The sequence below is a fragment of the Danio rerio genome, chromosome 17 (genome assembly GCF_049306965.1).
Source record: "Danio rerio strain Tuebingen ecotype United States chromosome 17, GRCz12tu, whole genome shotgun sequence".
In the NCBI taxonomy this organism is placed as follows: Eukaryota; Metazoa; Chordata; class Actinopteri; order Cypriniformes; family Danionidae; genus Danio; species Danio rerio.
The window spans coordinates 392705-413924 of record NC_133192.1 but is presented as its reverse complement, the minus strand read 5'-3'; the positions used below and the strand labels follow the sequence as shown (position 1 = coordinate 413924).

General features: G+C 39.8%; 1 protein-coding gene and 1 long non-coding RNA gene across 8 annotated transcripts in view; one reads left to right on the top strand and one right to left on the bottom strand.

Annotated features, from left to right (window-relative positions):
- Window positions 1–21220, top strand: part of LOC141378488 (uncharacterized) — a 38886-nt gene that overhangs the window by 171 nt on the left and 17495 nt on the right. The window contains exons 2-9 of the long non-coding RNA XR_012393149.1: window positions 170–209; window positions 501–528; window positions 741–797; window positions 1106–1241; window positions 1348–1451; window positions 2762–2836; window positions 3930–4077; window positions 5354–5491. This is a non-coding gene — a long non-coding RNA (uncharacterized lncRNA). The remainder of the gene's footprint in view (window positions 1–169; window positions 210–500; window positions 529–740; window positions 798–1105; window positions 1242–1347; window positions 1452–2761; window positions 2837–3929; window positions 4078–5353; window positions 5492–21220) is intronic.
- Window positions 1–21220, bottom strand: part of begain (brain-enriched guanylate kinase-associated) — a 41577-nt gene that overhangs the window by 16870 nt on the left and 3487 nt on the right. For 2 of the 7 annotated variants that reach the window (XM_073927958.1, XM_021467250.3), the window contains exon 2: window positions 9770–9792. In XM_073927958.1, coding sequence (XP_073784059.1) covers window positions 9770–9792 — 23 coding nt within the window. Of the gene's footprint in view, window positions 1–3857; window positions 3983–9583; window positions 9902–21220 lie in introns of those variants that run through there. The other 5 variants (XR_012393132.1, XR_012393133.1, XM_073927960.1 and 2 more) reach the window with 5 other exon arrangements.

The window sequence follows — 21220 nt, the reverse complement described above, 5'->3', positions numbered from 1 at the left end:
CGCACATACAGGGTTTAAGCGCGCCTTTTTTTAAACACGAAATTAACGACGCCAGATGGTGATTGTAGTGTTTTCTGAGGTAACATAGCATAACGTTAACGTTAGTTCCTGAAAAAAGAAAGGGAATTTTCTTTAATTAACTTCTTGTTAACTGCATTTTCTGTTTCAGTACAAGACTGAAGTAAAGGTGAAATGACTGTGACGTTAAGGTAAGCTCTGGCCTTCACCTAAGTTAACGTTACGGTTAGTCACCATCATGTACGTTAATTTTGTTCACTGTTACGTTAACGTTAAGTTAGTTAAATAAACTCATTATGAAACAAGTCTTAACTGTTTTATTAAACGAGGCTTATAATACAATTCAGTTGTATTCTTTTAAACTAACACTAACACAGTACATATTGTATATTTCTCACTGGTGTTAATGCATTGCTAACATTAACTAATGAGAACTAATTGTATAGTGTCACTAACTGTAGATTTTATTTTTTTGTGTTCAGGTGTACCTGATAATAGCTGAAGTGTGAAGTGAGTGTAAATTCTGAGCACACAAATATAACCTAAGTTCATTATCACAGTCTAAACCTATATATATATATATATATATATATATATATATATATATATATATATATATATATATATATATACATACACAGTGTGTGTGTGTGTGTGTGTGTGTGTGTGTGTGTGTTAGGTTGAGTCTTTTTCTACTCTTATTATATTATATTTTTTTGCAGCCACAGCCACTGATGTTGAAACACTGATGCCAATCACCCCTCTCTTGATTATTAAAGGTAATGTTGAACCTTCCTCATTTTTATTAGATTTTTAAATGTCAGGTTTTTCACAAATTTGTTGTGAGCAGTTTCTTGTACAAACTCTTTTTCTTCTTCCAGAAGTTCCACCAGTACCTCCAGTCGTAGTAAATATTAGACAAAGATTTTTTTAAACTATAGTTTTTATTTTTATTAGCAATTTTACTGGGCATGTGTGTTTGTTTGCTTGGTTTTTAATAGGCAGAGTATGGAATGTCAACTTTGTTTCTACAAACAAATGTAATTATTCACAAACACCTCTAATTTAGTCTTTCTTTCCCCAGCAGTGCAACATCAAACAAACAGTCTTATTCCTCGGAGGGTCGAGTGGTCATGGGACCTCACCTGGATTTCACAACTGACTTTGGATCTGTTCTGAAACTGAAGTATGCTGAAGATGCCTTTTGCACTCTGGAATTTAAGGTAATGTCTACAATAAATATTGTAACTGAGGGCTTGTTTTCGGGGGGTTAAACAAGGAATGTATAGGAGCACAAGTCATGACTCCCCTTGTCCCCTTGTTATAAAGGGCCGTGTTGCAGACACAATTTGTTTGTCTTTGCTGGAGACCAGAGGGAAAGCTGTCTTTAAAAGGATGGGGCTCTTATACCATATGTGAAGTTACCTATTCAGGTGAGTGGATTACATACAAGTCATTGCAAATGCATAAATAGTGGGAAATTTTTACTGGGAAGCACAAATTAAGTGAAACTCAAAAAACGTGGAAAAATATTTGGAATATTTACAAAAAAAACTTGATTGAAATGAATACAACACAAGTGGTGTATCACTTCAATCAAGTTTTTTGCAAAATTTTCCTAATATTCAAATCATGAAAAATTAGCTTGATGCAAGAAACATCCTGCTAGTATTCAAGAACAAGTGCTATGATGTACGTGTTCACTTTGCAATAACCGTACGTTCACACCGAAAGCGGCGAGAGCGTCAAAGTAGCCGGAAGTCATTCATTTTCAATGACAGCCGGCGGCGATAAGCGGCGAGGATCAGCGCGGCGCGTCTTCGCCGGCGTGAGCGTCGAGGAGAGTTGAAATGAAGTCAACTTTATGGTAATGAGCTATGACGCGGTTCGGCGGCAAGCAATCAGAATGAAGACGTCCATCGCTTGATAGCAGTTCAGAGAACACAGACCTGTGAACTTTGGTTCCGACCACAGTTGTTCCCAAGGGTTTGATTATTGCGGTCGCCGGATTTCCAATTATTTACAATTTTTTCCTACAGGAACATGCATTAAATAAGTTACTGGCGAGTTACTGATGTTCATTAATGTTATATATTTATCTTAAAGCGGGAATCTCACGCGATGTGACAGTACAAAACAGTACGTTACTGCTGCTTCAGGATATTTCAGACATATGGACACATATTGGATAAATAGAGCAAAGCCACACGCAACTTGATCTTCCATTGTTGTATGAATTTGATAAGAAGTGCGCAACATTTTCACGCTAGAAACATGTTTTATGCAGGAATGTAACTGATATGATGCAACGGCTCCTTTAAATATGAGATCAATGTAGCGAGTTTTGACGCTCTCGCCGCAGGAGCTGAAGGCAGAGAGCGTTGTCGCCAGGGCGGCCAGAGCGACCTTGGACGCTCTCGCCGCTTTCGGTGTGAACGTACGGTAAGTGTGAACCCAGCATTAGATTATAGTCTGTAAACAGAAGGTGTAAATCAAATCAACTGTTTTAAAATGCTCTGCCTAGGTCATTAAAACCACTATTTGTTGTTAGACTGTTCTTGATTGTGTGTTTGTGATGGAAATGTTTTTCAGATGTTTTTGTTTAAATGATTGCAGTTTGACTGAGCTACAGTATTGTCAGCATGTTCAAACTGAGCTAATAGTCATTTTGCTCTGTAGTGCAGCAGTAGTGTCCCAGTAGTGTTGTATGAAGCTAACTGTTTGTCTGCCCTTTTGCTTATAGGTGCTTTTTGGGCACCAGTTTGGAGATGGAAGACAGACAAAGTCAAAGAAGCAGAGAAGACACATCAACCAGCAAGTGTGTAAAATTATCAGGAAAAAGATTCATGATATATATATATATATATATATATATATATATATATATATATATATATATATATATATATATATATATATATATATATATATATATATATGAGAAAGAGAGAGCGCGCACTCTGAAGCACTGCTTTTTATATGTATGCTACATATGATGTCAGATTTTTTTGTTATTATGTTCTTAGGATTTTTTGAGGCTTCACCTTCACCTTTTGAAAGTTTTCTGAAATGGTTACACAGATGTCATTAAGCTGTTAAATAAATCTGTAAAATGTATGTGTGTTTGTTTTTATTTTGATTTTAGAGTCTTCTCAGATCACCCAAAAATGAAGATTCTGTCATCATTTACGCATTTTCAGGTTGTTTAGACACAAAGGGGAATATTTGATATTTTTATTCCTGTGTTTAACAAAAAAATCATTTTTAACAGAGCTGTAACAACCTGAGGGTGAGTAAATCAAGATAGAATTTTCATTTTTGTGTGACCTAAAATTGCTTTGAAATTTTACAGCACCAAACTGTTAAATTACAGTAATCCGGGATATAACTGTAACTTAACAGTTAGATCAGGTATTTAAACTGCAACCTACTGCTAAATCACAGTAATCATATTGCAAATTCACAGTAAAATATAGTTAATTCTACAAGATAATACTGTGAAATCACAGTAATGGACTTTATTATCTACTGTAAAGTTACAATATATGGTTGTAATTTCACAATAATTGAATGTGACAAAAACACAGTAAATTACTGTGAACTACCTCACAATAATTTACTGTGAATTTACATACAGTAATTTACTGTGAAAGTAATGCAATTATTAGCCAGTAATTTACTGTGAATTTAAGGTCAAATTTTTTACAGTGTAGCGTATATGCATAAGACATACACACACACACACACACACACATACATAATAGCAAAACTATTTTAAATATAAAGATATTAATTTATTTTATACAATTTGTATCATTCATTCGTTCATTTTCCTTCACCTTAGTCTCTTTATTCATCAGGGGTCACCACAGTGAAATGAACCACCAACTATTCCGCCGTATGTTTTACAGAGTAGATGCCCTTCCAGCCGCAACCCAGTACTTGTGGGGGAAACCGGAGCACCCTGAGGAAACCCAAACCAACACTGGGAGAACATGCAAACTCCACACAGAAACACCAACTGACCCAGCCGAGGCTCAAACCAGCGACCTTCTTGAGGTGAGGCCACAGTGCTGACCACTGAGCCACCGTGCCATGCTAATTTGTATCATATATAATCTAAATCTTATGTATAAATATAAATAAACATTTTCTCATATATTCATGCATGTGTATATATACATAATACATGTAAACAGCACACCAACACACACACACACACACACACACACACACACACACACACACACACACACACACACGTATAATACACAAAACAATCATAGTTTTGAATGTGATTAATCTCCACCAAAGCACTAATACAGTTGAAGTCAGATTTATTCACCCCCTTCGATTTTTTTTTCTTCTTTTTAAAATATTTTCCAAATAATGTTTAACAGAGCAGGAACATTTTCACAGCATGTCTGATAATATTTGTTCTTCTGGAGAAAGTCTTATTTGTTTTATTTCGGCTAGAATAATTGAATTTTTTATGAACCATTTTAGGGACAATATTTTTAGCCCCTTTAAGCTATATTTTTTTTCTCGATAATCTACAGAACAAACCATCGTTAAACAATAACTTGCCTAATTACCCTAACCTGCCTAATTACCCTAATTACCCTAGTGAAGCCTTTAAATGTCACTTTAAGCTGTATAGAAGTGTCTTGAAGAATATCTAGTCTAATAATATTTACTGTCATCATGACAAAGAGAAAATAAATCAGTTATTAGAGATGAGTTATTAACACTGTTATGTTTAGTAATGTGTTGAAAAAATATCTCGGTTAAACAGAAATTGGGAAAAAAATAAACAAGCAGTCTAATAATTTAGGGGGGCTAATAATTCTGACTTCAACTGTATATACACTTAATGTAAACTGTGTTGTCAAAACACTTTACTGTACACTGTAAAACAAAATCTGTAATTATACGGTTTATTTCCGGCGCATGGGTGTCAGAAAAAAAGTGTAGAGTAACAGCCTTAAATTACAGAAATGTAAAGAAATTTCTGTAATATCTTATTTTATATTAAATTTCTGTAATTTAATATATGTTATTTTACAGTAATTTCTGTAATTTAATATCTGTTATTTTATGTTAAATTTCTGTAATTTAACAGCCATTATTTTACATAAAATTTTCCCAGCTGCCGGAAATACACCGTAAAATTACAAATTTCTTTACAGTGTAGCACATGTAAGTTGTTTTTCCTGGACAACTCAGAAGAAGCATTCCAGAGCACTGCAGATACAGATAACACACTGATCCTCTTACTCTGTTTCAGAGAAACTGTTTCACACAGTTCAGATCTGTGCTTCTGTTTCCGCAACAGCTGTGAAACTCTGATTCCCTCACAGACGTCAGACACACACACACACATGCTGCATGATGGGAAATCCCTGCTGACGGACACAATCAAGCAGAACCGACAGGATCGAGACCTCCGCCTGAACACCAGCCTTCACTGCAGGTCTGAGTACACACACACACGCACACACACACAGATCAGTCTAATATGACTTTAGACACTCTACACTACACACAGTGCTGTCCAAACAGCTCACTAAAGTTAAGCATAGGAGCCCTTAACTCTCAACACAGTAACACACGTTACACAATTAGCCAAATAGTAAATGATCTGGCCAAAACCACAGTTAAATGAGTAAATACAAACTCTACATTTCAAAATGCTGGATACTTTTCTCTACACTTACCAACTCAAACTCAAAACACAGAACCAGAATCAGGTTCAAAATCAGGTCCAAAATCAGGTCATATGGTCTAAACATCAGCGCTAGTCTTCTGTCCATACAGTCAGTCATAGCGGATAGATGTGGACCAAATGCTGACGATTATAAAAACTTGTCATTCTGATGCTCGCTTTGAACTGCAGCAGATCGTTTTGACCATGTCGACATGCCTAAATGTATTGAGCTGCTGCCATGTGATTGGCTGATTAGACATTTAGACATGTGTACCTAATAAAGTGGCCGGTGCGTGTATATATATATATATAAAGATTTTTTTTTTAAACAAGCACAATAATCTGCCAATGGAATAAGCAAAATATATTTTTTTAATTATTCTTTTCCCACATTGTCAGATTATGTAACTTGTTTTAAGGATAAACTCTCTTCATTTTTACTCATTATTTCCTAAAATGAAACAGAAATCTTTGCTTGTCTAGAAAATGCTTCTTAATTATCTTAATAATATTCAGATATTTGGGCTAGAAACTAGAGAAAAGCATTTATTGCAGTGTATAAGAAAATAAACATGTGCAGTGCGCAGTGTTGATCTGAACCCCTCCGTGGGTAAAAATCATTAAGGAAAGCTCTGCGGGGGGGAATGCATCACACTGTCAGCAAACAGCCCACCGGGGCTTTCACAACTACACAATTCACAGCTTTATATGCTTTTAAATGACTCAGAGAATATGATTATCTTTTGGGTGAATGAAGTCCGGTTCCACATTAGTGTGATGTGAAATACACACACACACACACACACACACACACACACACACACACACACACACACACACACACACACACACACACACACACACAAACACAAACAGTCCGCTCACAGCAGCAGAGAATGGATCCTATGCAAGACAGACCATAATATCAGATCTATTTCAATGACACAATGCTGCAATTTAAAGTGCATTTGATATGGTGAGGAATCCAGCAATGCTTTCATGCTGTTTTCACTCACTATATTTTATGCACATTTAAGAATGTTGTATAACAAATGCTTAATGGAAACACCAAGATCTGCACACACTTTGAAAATGTGTATAAAAACTGAGCAGGATCAACTTTTAATCTGATAATAAAACTGCAGATAAATAATCAGCTGTAGTAAGTGAAGGATCAGCGCTTCAGTGCTGTAGTGTCTGCTGATCAGATATAAATGTGTGTATGAGGGTCTTTGTGTCAGTAATGTTGGTCTGCAGATATAAATGTGTGTGTGAGGGTCTTTGTGTCAGTAATGTTGGTCTGCAGATATAAATGTGTGTGTGAGGGTCTTTGTGCCATTATTGTTGGTCTGCAGATATAAATGTGTGTGTGAGGGTCTTTGTGCCATTATTGTTGGTCTGCAGATATAAATGTGTGTGTGAGGGTCTTTGTGTCAGTAATGTTGGTCTGCAGGTATAAATGTGTGTGTGAGGGTCTTTGTGTCATTAATGTTGGTCTGCAGATATAAATGTGTGTGTGAGGGTCTTTGTGTCAGTAATGTTGGTCTGCAGATATAAATGTGTGTGTGAGGGTCTTTGTGTCAGTAATGTTGGTCTGCAGATATAAATGTGTGTGAGGGTCTTTGTGTCATTATTGTTGGTCTGCAGATATAAATGTGTGTGTGAGGGTCTTTGTGTCAGTAATGTTGGTCTGCAGATATAAATGTGTGTGTGAGGGTCTTTGTGTCATTAATGTTGGTTTGCAGATATAAATGTGTGTGTGAGGGTATTTGTGTCATTAATGTTGGTCTGCAGATATAAATGTGTGTGTGAGGGTCTTTGTGTCATTAATGTTGGTCTGCAGGTATAAATGTGTGTGTGAGGGTCTTTGTGTCAGTAATGTTGGTCTGCAGATATAAATGTGTGTGTGAGGGTCTTTGTGTCAGTAATGTTGGTCTGCAGATATAAATGTGTGTGTGAGGGTCTTTGTGTCATTAGTGTTGGTCTGCAGATATAAATGTGTGTGTGAGGGTCTTTGTGTCATTAATGTTGGTCTGCAGATATAAATGTGTGTGTGAGGGTCTTTGTGTCAGTAATGTTGGTCTTCAGATATCAATGTGTGTGTGAGGGTCTTTGTGTCATTAGTGTTGGTCTGCAGATATAAATGTGTGTGTGAGGGTCTTTGTGTTAGTAATGTTGGTCTGCAGATATACATGTGTGTGTGAGGGTCTTTGTGTCAGTAATGTTGGTCTGCAGATATAAATGTGTGTGTGAGGGTCTTTGTGTCATTAATGTTGGTCTGCAGATATAAATGTGTGTGTGAGGGTCTTTGTGTCATTATTGTTGGTCTGCAGATATAAATGTGTGTGTGAGGGTCTTTGTGTCATTATTGTTGGTCTGCAGATATAAATGTGTGTGTGAGGGTCTTTGTGTCAGTAATGTTGGCCTGCAGATCTCCATTGTGTCAGATGTGAGATGTTGTTGTGCTGATTGTAAACGGCCTCAGTCCTCCGTCAGTCCATCATCACAGTGCTTCAGTATTCTTCTTCTTCTATTATTATTCCCTCCAGAACTGTCTTGAGCATCTGTCTGTGCTCCTGTATCACACCTCCATAAGCCACCGCGCTCATTGTGTTTGCTTTAAAGTCGTATAAATTTGATTGTCATCTTCAGATGGAAACTCAGCTACTAACACTCACTGGTAGAGTTTTAATATGAGCAAACACCATTGGCTATTTAAACAATTGGGAGGGGCTGCTCAATATGCCACACCTAATCTATCTGCTAAAGTTATATTTCCTTTCTGTCCATTTTCTGTCCGTCGGTGTTTTATTTTTTATGTCCATCTTTTCTTTTGTCTGTCTTCTGTCCATTTTCTATGTGTCTGTATTCTGTTTGTATGTCTGTCTTTCTGTATGTTTGTCTCTGTTGTCTGTCTGTCTGTCTGTCTGTTTTTTTGTCTGTCTGTTGTTCTGTCTGTCTGTTTGTTTGTTTTTTGTGTGTTTTTATATCTGTCTGTCTATTTTCTGTATGTGCGTGTCTGTCTGTCTGTCTGTCTGTCGTTCTGTCTGTCTGTTTGTCTGTAGTTCTGTCTGTCTGTATTTTTGTTTGTTGTTCTGTCTATTTTCTGTCTGTGTGTATCTGTCTACCTGTCTGTCTGCCAGTTTTTTGTCTGTCTGTTATCCATTAGTTATTTGTCTGTTTTTAGTCTGTTTTCTGTCTATCTCTCTGTTGTCTGATTTCTGTCTGTCTGTCGTTCTGTTTGTCTATTTTCTGTTTGCGTGTCGGTCTATCTGTCTGTCAGTTTTCTGTCTGTCGTTTGTCTGTTTTCTGTCTGTCCTTCTGTCTGTCAGTTTTCTGTCTGCCTATCTGTCTGTTGTCTGTATGTCTGCTTTTCTGTCTGTCTGTTTGTTTGTCTGTCAGTTTTCTGTCTCTCTGTTTTCTGTCTTTCTGACTGTTGTCTGTCTGCCTGTTCATTTTCAGTCTGTCTGTTTTTGTCTGTCTGTCTGTCGTTCTGTCTGTCTGTTCTTTGTCAGTTGTCTGTCTGTCGTTCTGTATTAGCATCTGCAGTTCTCATTGGTCCCGGTGCAGCTGCTAAACTCCACACTGTTATCTGTGTGACACACTGGATGCTCAGCAAAAGATCTTAAATCACAGCTCATTCATCAACAACATCAGAGAGGGAAAAACTTCCTCACAATGCATAAATAAAGCAGCAGTAAACCACAGACCAGCGCAAAGTTCCTGAGCTCTGAGGCGTCATCGTGTTTCTGGATCTCCATGCAGAAACCCAGGATCCCCCAGAGCTGTGGCACCCAGAGGAACAGCATGTGTAGCAGACACAGAAACAGCCCAGAGATTAAACATGCAGCTACTCACCACCCGCGACGAGCGTGTCATGATCAGTGTGTGTTCGTGCGTGCCTGCATGTGTGTGTGTTCTGCCTGTAAACACACCGTACATTCACACAGAACAGCCTGAGCTCAGACTGAGGCGATACAGAGGAACAGGAGGAGGAGGAGGAGGAGGAAGACGAGCAGAATAGAGGAGGAAAAACATCTTTACCTGCCGCCACGCGATTCTCCATCCTGCAGAAGAAAACACTGCGTTACTCACGTGATTGACAGCTGTCATCAGCACATCACAACACCCTCACGAGCTTTAAATAAGCAATCGATGCTTATTTAAAGGGCAAGTAACAAGAACAGACACATGACCTGTATTATAAACGCTCTCTCAGATTCATTTACATATCTGCATAATTTATTAAAAGAATTCATGTTTGCATTTCTGCATCATAGCAGATGTTACACGGCAGTCTGGAATGCTTGATTCTGATTGGTCAGTCATGGCAATACAAGGTCTGTTATTTCCTGATAACAACTGCTAAATAACGGGGACTGAGAATCACCTTAATCATCAGTGAATCATTCACATATATATTTATACGCTTGTCTGTCATGTTTGACTGTTTGTCTCCATCTAGTGTCTGAATAATGCGCAGGTTAGTGTATACTCCATCAGCTGTTTCTGACTGTCTCCATCTAGTGTCTGAATAATGTGCAGGTTAGTGTATACTCCATCAGCTGTTTCTGACTGTCTCCATCTAGTGTCTGAATAATGCGCAGGTTAGTGTATACTCCATCAGCTGTTTCTGACTGTCTCCATCTAGTGTCTGAATAATGTGCAGGTTAGTGTATACTCCATCAGCTGTTTCTGACTGTCTCCATCTAGTGTCTGAATAATGTGCAGGTTAGTGTATACTCCATCAGCTGTTTCTGTCTCCATCTAGTGTCTAAATAATGTGCAGGTTAGTGTATACTCCATCAGCTGTTTCTGACTGTCTCCATCTAGTGTCTGAATAATGCACAGGTTAGTGTATACTCCATCAGCTGTTTCTGTCTGTCTCCATCTAGTGTCTGAATAATGTGCAGGTTAGTGTATACTCCATCAGCTGTTTCTGTCTCCATCTAGTGTCTAAATAATGCGCAGGTTAGTGTATACTCCATCAGCTGTTTCTGACTGTCTCCATCTAGTGTCTGAATAATGCACAGGTTAGTGTATACTCCATCAGCTGTTTCTGTCTCCATCTAGTGTCTAAATAATGCGCAGGTTAGTGTATACTCCATCAGCTGTTTCTGTCTCCATCTAGTGTCTGAATAATGCGCAGGTTAGTGTATACTCCATCAGCTGTTTCTGACTGTGTGTCTCCATCTAGTGTCTGAATAATGCGCAGGTTAGTGTATACTCCATCAGCTGTTTCTGTCTGTCTCCATCTAGTGTCTGAATAATGTGCAGGTTAGTGTATACTCCATCAGCTGTTTCTGTCTCCATCTAGTGTCTAAATAATGCACAGGTTAGTGTATACTCCATCAGCTGTTTCTGACTGTCTCCATCTAGTGTCTGAATAATGTGCAGGTTAGTGTATACTCCATCAGCTGTTTCTGTCTCCATCTAGTGTCTAAATAATGCGCAGGTTAGTGTATACTCCATCAGCTGTTTCTGTCTCCATCTAGTGTCTGAATAATGCGCAGGTTAGTGTATACTCCATCAGCTGTTTCTGACTGTCTCCATCTAGTGTCTGAATAATGCGCAGGTTAGTGTATACTCCATCAGCTGTTTCTGACTGTCTCCATCTAGTGTCTGAATAATGTGCAGGTTAGTGTATACTCCATCAGCTGTTTCTGACTGTCTCCATCTAGTGTCTGAATAATGCGCAGGTTAGTGTATACTCCATCAGCTGTTTCTGACTGTGTCTCCATCTAGTGTCTGAATAATGTGCAGGTTAGTGTATACTCCATCAGCTGTTTCTGACTGTCTCCATCTAGTGTCTGAATAATGCGCAGGTTAGTGTATACTCCATCAGCTGTTTCTGACTGTGTCTCCATCTAGTGTCTGAATAATGCGCAGGTTAGTGTATACTCCATCAGCTGTTTCTGACTGTGTGTCTACATCTAGTGTCTGAATAATGCGCAGGTTAGTGTATACTCCATCAGCTGTTTCTGACTGTGTGTCTACATCTAGTGTCTGAATAATGTGCAGGTTAGTGTATACTCCATCAGCTGTTTCTGACTGTCTGCATCTAGTGTCTGAATAATGTGCAGGTTAGTGTATACTCCATCAGCTGTTTCTGACTGTCTCCATCTAGTGTCTGAATAATGCGCAGGTTAGTGTATACTCCATCAGCTGTTTCTGACTGTCTCCATCTAGTGTCTAAATAATGTGCAGGTTAGTGTATACTCCATCAGCTGTTTCTGACTGTGTGTCTACATCTAGTGTCTGAATAATGCGCAGGTTAGTGTATACTCCATCAGCTGTTTCTGACTGTGTGTCTACATCTAGTGTCTGAATAATGCGCAGGTTAGTGTATACTCCATCAGCTGTTTCTGACTGTGTGTCTACATCTAGTGTCTGAATAATGCGCAGGTTAGTGTATACTCCATTAGCTGTTTCTGACTGTGTGTCTACATCTAGTGTCTGAATAATGTGCAGGTTAGTGTATACTCCATCAGCTGTTTCTGACTGTCTGCATCTAGTGTCTGAATAATGTGCAGGTTAGTGTATACTCCATCAGCTGTTTCTGACTGTCTGCATCTAGTGTCTGAATAATGTGCAGGTTAGTGTATACTCCATCAGCTGTTTCTGACTGTCTCCATCTAGTGTCTGAATAATGCGCAGGTTAGTGTATACTCCATCAGCTGTTTCTGACTGTCTCCATCTAGTGTCTGAATAATGTGCAGGTTAGTGTATACTCCATCAGCTGTTTCTGACTGTCTCCATCTAGTGTCTGAATAATGCGCAGGTTAGTGTATACTCCATCAGCTGTTTCTGACTGTCTCCATCTAGTGTCTGAATAATGTGCAGGTTAGTGTATACTCCATCAGCTGTTTCTGACTGTCTCCATCTAGTGTCTGAATAATGTGCAGGTTAGTGTATACTCCATCAGCTGTTTCTGTCTCCATCTAGTGTCTAAATAATGTGCAGGTTAGTGTATACTCCATCAGCTGTTTCTGACTGTCTCCATCTAGTGTCTGAATAATGCACAGGTTAGTGTATACTCCATCAGCTGTTTCTGTCTGTCTCCATCTAGTGTCTGAATAATGTGCAGGTTAGTGTATACTCCATCAGCTGTTTCTGTCTCCATCTAGTGTCTAAATAATGCGCAGGTTAGTGTATACTCCATCAGCTGTTTCTGACTGTCTCCATCTAGTGTCTGAATAATGCACAGGTTAGTGTATACTCCATCAGCTGTTTCTGTCTGTCTCCATCTAGTGTCTGAATAATGCGCAGGTTAGTGTATACTCCATCAGCTGTTTCTGACTGTCTCCATCTAGTGTCTGAATAATGCGCAGGTTAGTGTATACTCCATCAGCTGTTTCTGTCTGTCTCCATCTAGTGTCTGAATAATGTGCAGGTTAGTGTATACTCCATCAGCTGTTTCTGTCTCCATCTAGTGTCTAAATAATGCGCAGGTTAGTGTATACTCCATCAGCTGTTTCTGACTGTCTCCATCTAGTGTCTGAATAATGCACAGGTTAGTGTATACTCCATCAGCTGTTTCTGTCTCCATCTAGTGTCTAAATAATGCGCAGGTTAGTGTATACTCCATCAGCTGTTTCTGTCTCCATCTAGTGTCTGAATAATGCGCAGGTTAGTGTATACTCCATCAGCTGTTTCTGACTGTGTGTCTCCATCTAGTGTCTGAATAATGTGCAGGTTAGTGTATACTCCATCAGCTGTTTCTGTCTGTCTCCATCTAGTGTCTGAATAATGTGCAGGTTAGTGTATACTCCATCAGCTGTTTCTGTCTCCATCTAGTGTCTAAATAATGCACAGGTTAGTGTATACTCCATCAGCTGTTTCTGACTGTCTCCATCTAGTGTCTGAATAATGTGCAGGTTAGTGTATACTCCATCAGCTGTTTCTGTCTCCATCTAGTGTCTAAATAATGCGCAGGTTAGTGTATACTCCATCAGCTGTTTCTGTCTCCATCTAGTGTCTGAATAATGCGCAGGTTAGTGTATACTCCATCAGCTGTTTCTGACTGTCTCCATCTAGTGTCTGAATAATGCGCAGGTTAGTGTATACTCCATCAGCTGTTTCTGACTGTCTCCATCTAGTGTCTGAATAATGTGCAGGTTAGTGTATACTCCATCAGCTGTTTCTGACTGTCTCCATCTAGTGTCTGAATAATGCGCAGGTTAGTGTATACTCCATCAGCTGTTTCTGACTGTGTCTCCATCTAGTGTCTGAATAATGTGCAGGTTAGTGTATACTCCATCAGCTGTTTCTGACTGTCTCCATCTAGTGTCTGAATAATGCGCAGGTTAGTGTATACTCCATCAGCTGTTTCTGACTGTGTCTCCATCTAGTGTCTGAATAATGCGCAGGTTAGTGTATACTCCATCAGCTGTTTCTGACTGTGTGTCTACATCTAGTGTCTGAATAATGCGCAGGTTAGTGTATACTCCATCAGCTGTTTCTGACTGTGTGTCTACATCTAGTGTCTGAATAATGTGCAGGTTAGTGTATACTCCATCAGCTGTTTCTGACTGTGTGTCTACATCTAGTGTCTGAATAATGCGCAGGTTAGTGTATACTCCATTAGCTGTTTCTGACTGTGTGTCTACATCTAGTGTCTGAATAATGTGCAGGTTAGTGTATACTCCATCAGCTGTTTCTGACTGTCTCCATCTAGTGTCTGAATAATGCGCAGGTTAGTGTATACTCCATCAGCTGTTTCTGACTGTCTCCATCTAGTGTCTAAATAATGTGCAGGTTAGTGTATACTCCATCAGCTGTTTCTGACTGTGTGTCTACATCTAGTGTCTGAATAATGCGCAGGTTAGTGTATACTCCATCAGCTGTTTCTGACTGTGTGTCTACATCTAGTGTCTGAATAATGCGCAGGTTAGTGTATACTCCATTAGCTGTTTCTGACTGTGTGTCTACATCTAGTGTCTGAATAATGTGCAGGTTAGTGTATACTCCATCAGCTGTTTCTGACTGTCTGCATCTAGTGTCTGAATAATGTGCAGGTTAGTGTATACTCCATCAGCTGTTTCTGACTGTCTCCATCTAGTGTCTAAATAATGCGCAGGTTAGTGTATACTCCATCAGCTGTTTCTGACTGTCTCCATCTAGTGTCTGAATAATGCGCAGGTTAGTGTATACTCCATCAGCTGTTTCTGACTGTGTGTCTACATCTAGTGTCTGAATAATGCGCAGGTTAGTGTATACTCCATCAGCTGTTTCTGACTGTGTGTCTACATCTAGTGTCTGAATAATGCGCAGGTTAGTGTATACTCCATCAGCTGTTTCTGACTGTGTGTCTACATCTAGTGTCTGAATAATGCGCAGGTTAGTGTATACTCCATTAGCTGTTTCTGACTGTGTGTCTACATCTAGTGTCTGAATAATGTGCAGGTTAGTGTATACTCCATCAGCTGTTTCTGACTGTCTGCATCTAGTGTCTGAATAATGTGCAGGTTAGTGTATACTCCATCAGCTGTTTCTGACTGTCTGCATCTAGTGTCTGAATAATGTGCAGGTTAGTGTATACTCCATCAGCTGTTTCTGACTGTCTCCATCTAGTGTCTGAATAATGCGCAGGTTAGTGTATACTCCATCAGCTGTTTCTGACTGTCTCCATCTAGTGTCTGAATAATGCGCAGGTTAGTGTATACTCCATCAGCTGTTTCTGACTGTCTGCATCTAGTGTCTGAATAATGTGCAGGTTAGTGTATACTCCATCAGCTGTTTCTGACTGTCTCCATCTAGTGTCTGAATAATGCACAGGTTAGTGTATACTCCATCAGCTGTTTCTGTCTCCATCTAGTGTCTAAATAATGCGCAGGTTAGTGTATACTCCATCAGCTGTTTCTGTCTCCATCTAGTGTCTGAATAATGCGCAGGTTAGTGTATACTCCATCAGCTGTTTCTGACTGTGTGTCTCCATCTAGTGTCTGAATAATGTGCAGGTTAGTGTATACTCCATCAGCCGTTTCTGTCTGTCTCCATCTAGTGTCTGAATAATGTGCAGGTTAGTGTATACTCCATCAGCTGTTTCTGTCTCCATCTAGTGTCTAAATAATGCACAGGTTAGTGTATACTCCATCAGCTGTTTCTGACTGTGTGTCTCCATCTAGTGTCTGAATAATGTGCAGGTTAGTGTATACTCCATCAGCTGTTTCTGTCTGTCTCCATCTAGTGTCTGAATAATGTGCAGGTTAGTGTATACTCCATCAGCTGTTTCTGTCTCCATCTAGTGTCTAAATAATGCACAGGTTAGTGTATACTCCATCAGCTGTTTCTGACTGTCTCCATCTAGTGTCTGAATAATGTGCAGGTTAGTGTATACTCCATCAGCTGTTTCTGTCTCCATCTAGTGTCTAAATAATGCGCAGGTTAGTGTATACTCCATCAGCTGTTTCTGTCTCCATCTAGTGTCTGAATAATGCGCAGGTTAGTGTATACTCCATCAGCTGTTTCTGACTGTCTCCATCTAGTGTCTGAATAATGCGCAGGTTAGTGTATACTCCATCAGCTGTTTCTGACTGTCTCCATCTAGTGTCTGAATAATGTGCAGGTTAGTGTATACTCCATCAGCTGTTTCTGACTGTCTCCATCTAGTGTCTGAATAATGCGCAGGTTAGTGTATACTCCATCAGCTGTTTCTGACTGTGTCTCCATCTAGTGTCTGAATAATGTGCAGGTTAGTGTATACTCCATCAGCTGTTTCTGACTGTCTCCATCTAGTGTCTGAATAATGCGCAGGTTAGTGTATACTCCATCAGCTGTTTCTGACTGTGTCTCCATCTAGTGTCTGAATAATGCGCAGGTTAGTGTATACTCCATCAGCTGTTTCTGACTGTGTGTCTACATCTAGTGTCTGAATAATGCGCAGGTTAGTGTATACTCCATCAGCTGTTTCTGACTGTGTGTCTACATCTAGTGTCTGAATAATGTGCAGGTTAGTGTATACTCCATCAGCTGTTTCTGACTGTGTGTCTACATCTAGTGTCTGAATAATGCGCAGGTTAGTGTATACTCCATTAGCTGTTTCTGACTGTGTGTCTACATCTAGTGTCTGAATAATGTGCAGGTTAGTGTATACTCCATCAGCTGTTTCTGACTGTCTCCATCTAGTGTCTGAATAATGCGCAGGTTAGTGTATACTCCATCAGCTGTTTCTGACTGTCTCCATCTAGTGTCTAAATAATGTGCAGGTTAGTGTATACTCCATCAGCTGTTTCTGACTGTGTGTCTACATCTAGTGTCTGAATAATGCGCAGGTTAGTGTATACTCCATCAGCTGTTTCTGACTGTGTGTCTACATCTAGTGTCTGAATAATGCGCAGGTTAGTGTATACTCCATTAGCTGTTTCTGACTGTGTGTCTACATCTAGTGTCTGAATAATGTGCAGGTTAGTGTATACTCCATCAGCTGTTTCTGACTGTCTGCATCTAGTGTCTGAATAATGTGCAGGTTAGTGTATACTCCATCAGCTGTTTCTGACTGTCTCCATCTAGTGTCTAAATAATGCGCAGGTTAGTGTATACTCCATCAGCTGTTTCTGACTGTCTCCATCTAGTGTCTGAATAATGCGCAGGTTAGTGTATACTCCATCAGCTGTTTCTGACTGTGTGTCTACATCTAGTGTCTGAATAATGCGCAGGTTAGTGTATACTCCATCAGCTGTTTCTGACTGTGTGTCTACATCTAGTGTCTGAATAATGCGCAGGTTAGTGTATACTCCATCAGCTGTTTCTGACTGTGTGTCTACATCTAGTGTCTGAATAATGCGCAGGTTAGTGTATACTCCATTAGCTGTTTCTGACTGTGTGTCTACATCTAGTGTCTGAATAATGTGCAGGTTAGTGTATACTCCATCAGCTGTTTCTGACTGTCTGCATCTAGTGTCTGAATAATGTGCAGGTTAGTGTATACTCCATCAGCTGTTTCTGACTGTCTGCATCTAGTGTCTGAATAATGTGCAGGTTAGTGTATACTCCATCAGCTGTTTCTGACTGTCTCCATCTAGTGTCTGAATAATGCGCAGGTTAGTGTATACTCCATCAGCTGTTTCTGACTGTCTCCATCTAGTGTCTGAATAATGCGCAGGTTAGTGTATACTCCATCAGCTGTTTCTGACTGTCTGCATCTAGTGTCTGAATAATGTGCAGGTTAGTGTATACTCCATCAGCTGTTTCTGACTGTCTCCATCTAGTGTCTGAATAATGCACAGGTTAGTGTATACTCCATCAGCTGTTTCTGTCTCCATCTAGTGTCTAAATAATGCGCAGGTTAGTGTATACTCCATCAGCTGTTTCTGTCTCCATCTAGTGTCTGAATAATGCGCAGGTTAGTGTATACTCCATCAGCTGTTTCTGACTGTGTGTCTCCATCTAGTGTCTGAATAATGTGCAGGTTAGTGTATACTCCATCAGCCGTTTCTGTCTGTCTCCATCTAGTGTCTGAATAATGTGCAGGTTAGTGTATACTCCATCAGCTGTTTCTGTCTCCATCTAGTGTCTAAATAATGCACAGGTTAGTGTATACTCCATCAGCTGTTTCTGACTGTCTCCATCTAGTGTCTGAATAATGTGCAGGTTAGTGTATACTCCATCAGCTGTTTCTGTCTCCATCTAGTGTCTAAATAATGCGCAGGTTAGTGTATACTCCATCAGCTGTTTCTGTCTCCATCTAGTGTCTGAATAATGCGCAGGTTAGTGTATACTCCATCAGCTGTTTCTGACTGTCTCCATCTAGTGTCTGAATAATGCGCAGGTTAGTGTATACTCCATCAGCTGTTTCTGACTGTCTCCATCTAGTGTCTGAATAATGTGCAGGTTAGTGTATACTCCATCAGCTGTTTCTGACTGTCTCCATCTAGTGTCTGAATAATGCGCAGGTTAGTGTATACTCCATCAGCTGTTTCTGACTGTGTCTCCATCTAGTGTCTGAATAATGTGCAGGTTAGTGTATACTCCATCAGCTGTTTCTGACTGTCTCCATCTAGTGTCTGAATAATGCGCAGGTTAGTGTATACTCCATCAGCTGTTTCTGACTGTGTCTCCATCTAGTGTCTGAATAATGCGCAGGTTAGTGTATACTCCATCAGCTGTTTCTGACTGTGTGTCTACATCTAGTGTCTGAATAATGCGCAGGTTAGTGTATACTCCATCAGCTGTTTCTGACTGTGTGTCTACATCTAGTGTCTGAATAATGTGCAGGTTAGTGTATACTCCATCAGCTGTTTCTGACTGTCTGCATCTAGTGTCTGAATAATGTGCAGGTTAGTGTATACTCCATCAGCTGTTTCTGACTGTCTCCATCTAGTGTCTGAATAATGCGCAGGTTAGTGTATACTCCATCAGCTGTTTCTGACTGTCTCCATCTAGTGTCTAAATAATGTGCAGGTTAGTGTATACTCCATCAGCTGTTTCTGACTGTGTGTCTACATCTAGTGTCTGAATAATGCGCAGGTTAGTGTATACTCCATCAGCTGTTTCTGACTGTGTGTCTACATCTAGTGTCTGAATAATGCGCAGGTTAGTGTATACTCCATCAGCTGTTTCTGACTGTGTGTCTACATCTAGTGTCTGAATAATGCGCAGGTTAGTGTATACTCCATTAGCTGTTTCTGACTGTGTGTCTACATCTAGTGTCTGAATAATGTGCAGGTTAGTGTATACTCCATCAGCTGTTTCTGACTGTCTGCATCTAGTGTCTGAATAATGTGCAGGTTAGTGTATACTCCATCAGCTGTTTCTGACTGTCTGCATCTAGTGTCTGAATAATGTGCAGGTTAGTGTATACTCCATCAGCTGTTTCTGACTGTCTCCATCTAGTGTCTGAATAATGCGCAGGTTAGTGTATACTCCATCAGCTGTTTCTGACTGTCTCCATCTAGTGTCTGAATAATGCGCAGGTTAGTGTATACTCCATCAGCTGTTTCTGACTGTCTGCATCTAGTGTCTGAATAATGTGCAGGTTAGTGTATACTCCATCAGCTGTTTCTGACTGTCTCCATCTAGTGTCTGAATAATGTGCAGGTTAGTGTATACTCCATCAGCTGTTTCTGACTGTCTCCATCTAGTGTCTGAATAATGCGCAGGTTAGTGTATACTCCATCAGCTGTTTCTGACTGTCTGCATCTAGTGTCTGAATAATGTGCAGGTTAGTGTATACTCCATCAGCTGTTTCTGACTGTCTCCATCTAGTGTCTGAATAATGCGCAGGTTAGTGTATACTCCATCAGCTGTTTCTATCTCCATCTAGTGTCTGAATAATGTGCAGGTTAGTGTATACTCCATCAGCTGTTTCTGACTGTCTCCATCTAGTGTCTGAATAATGTGCAGGTTAGTGTATACTCCATCAGCTGTTTCTGACTGTCTCCATCTAGTGTCTGAATAATGCGCAGGTTAGTGTATACTCCATCAGCTGTTTCTGACTGTGTGTCTACATCTAGTGTCTGAATAATGTGCAGGTTAGTGTATACTCCATCAGCTGTTTCTGACTGTGTGTCTACATCTAGTGTCTGAATAATGTGCAGGTTAGTGTATACTCCATCAGCTGTTTCTGACTGTGTGTCTACATCTAGTGTCTGAATAATGCGCAGGTTAGTGTATACTCCATCAGCTGTTTCTGACTGTCTCCATCTAGTGTCTGAATAATGCGCAGGTTAGTGTATACTCCATTAGCTGTTTCTGACTGTCTCCATCTAGTGTCTGAATAATGCGCAGGTTAGTGTATACTCCATCAGCTGTTTCTGACTGTCTCCATCTAGTGTCTGAATAATGTGCAGGTTAGTGTATACTCCATCAGCTATTTCTGACTGTCTCCATCTAGTGTCTGAATAATGCGCAGGTTAGTATATACTCCATCAGCTGTTTCTGACTGTCTCCATCTAGTGTCTGAATAATGTGCAGGTTAGTGTATACTCCATCAGCTGTTTCTGACTGTCTCCATCTAGTGTCTGAATAATGCGCAGGTTAGTGTATACTCCATCAGCTGTTTCTGACTGTGTGTCTCCATCTAGTGTCTGAATAATGTGCAGGTTAGTGTATACTCCATCAGCATTTTCTGACTGTCTGCATCTAGTGTCTGAATAATGTGCAGGTTAGTGTATACTCCATCAGCTGTTTCTGACTGTTTGTCTCCATCTAGTGTCTGAATAATGCGCAGGTTAGTGTATACTCCATCAGCTGTTTCTGACTGTGTGTCTACATCTAGTGTCTGAATAATGTGCAGGTTAGTGTATACTCCATCAGCTGTTTCTGACTGTCTCCATCTAGTGTCTGAATAATGTGCAGGTTAGTGTATACTCCATCAGCTGTTTCTGACTGTCTGCATCTAGTGTCTGAATAATGTGCAGGTTAGTGTATACTCCATCAGCTGTTTTATACTGTTTGGCACCATCTACATCTCTTCAAGAGCTGCTCTTAAAAAGAATCTAAAAAGTAAGTTAAAGTCAGTTTGAAATCTAAATCTATAATGTTTATTTTGCTAGC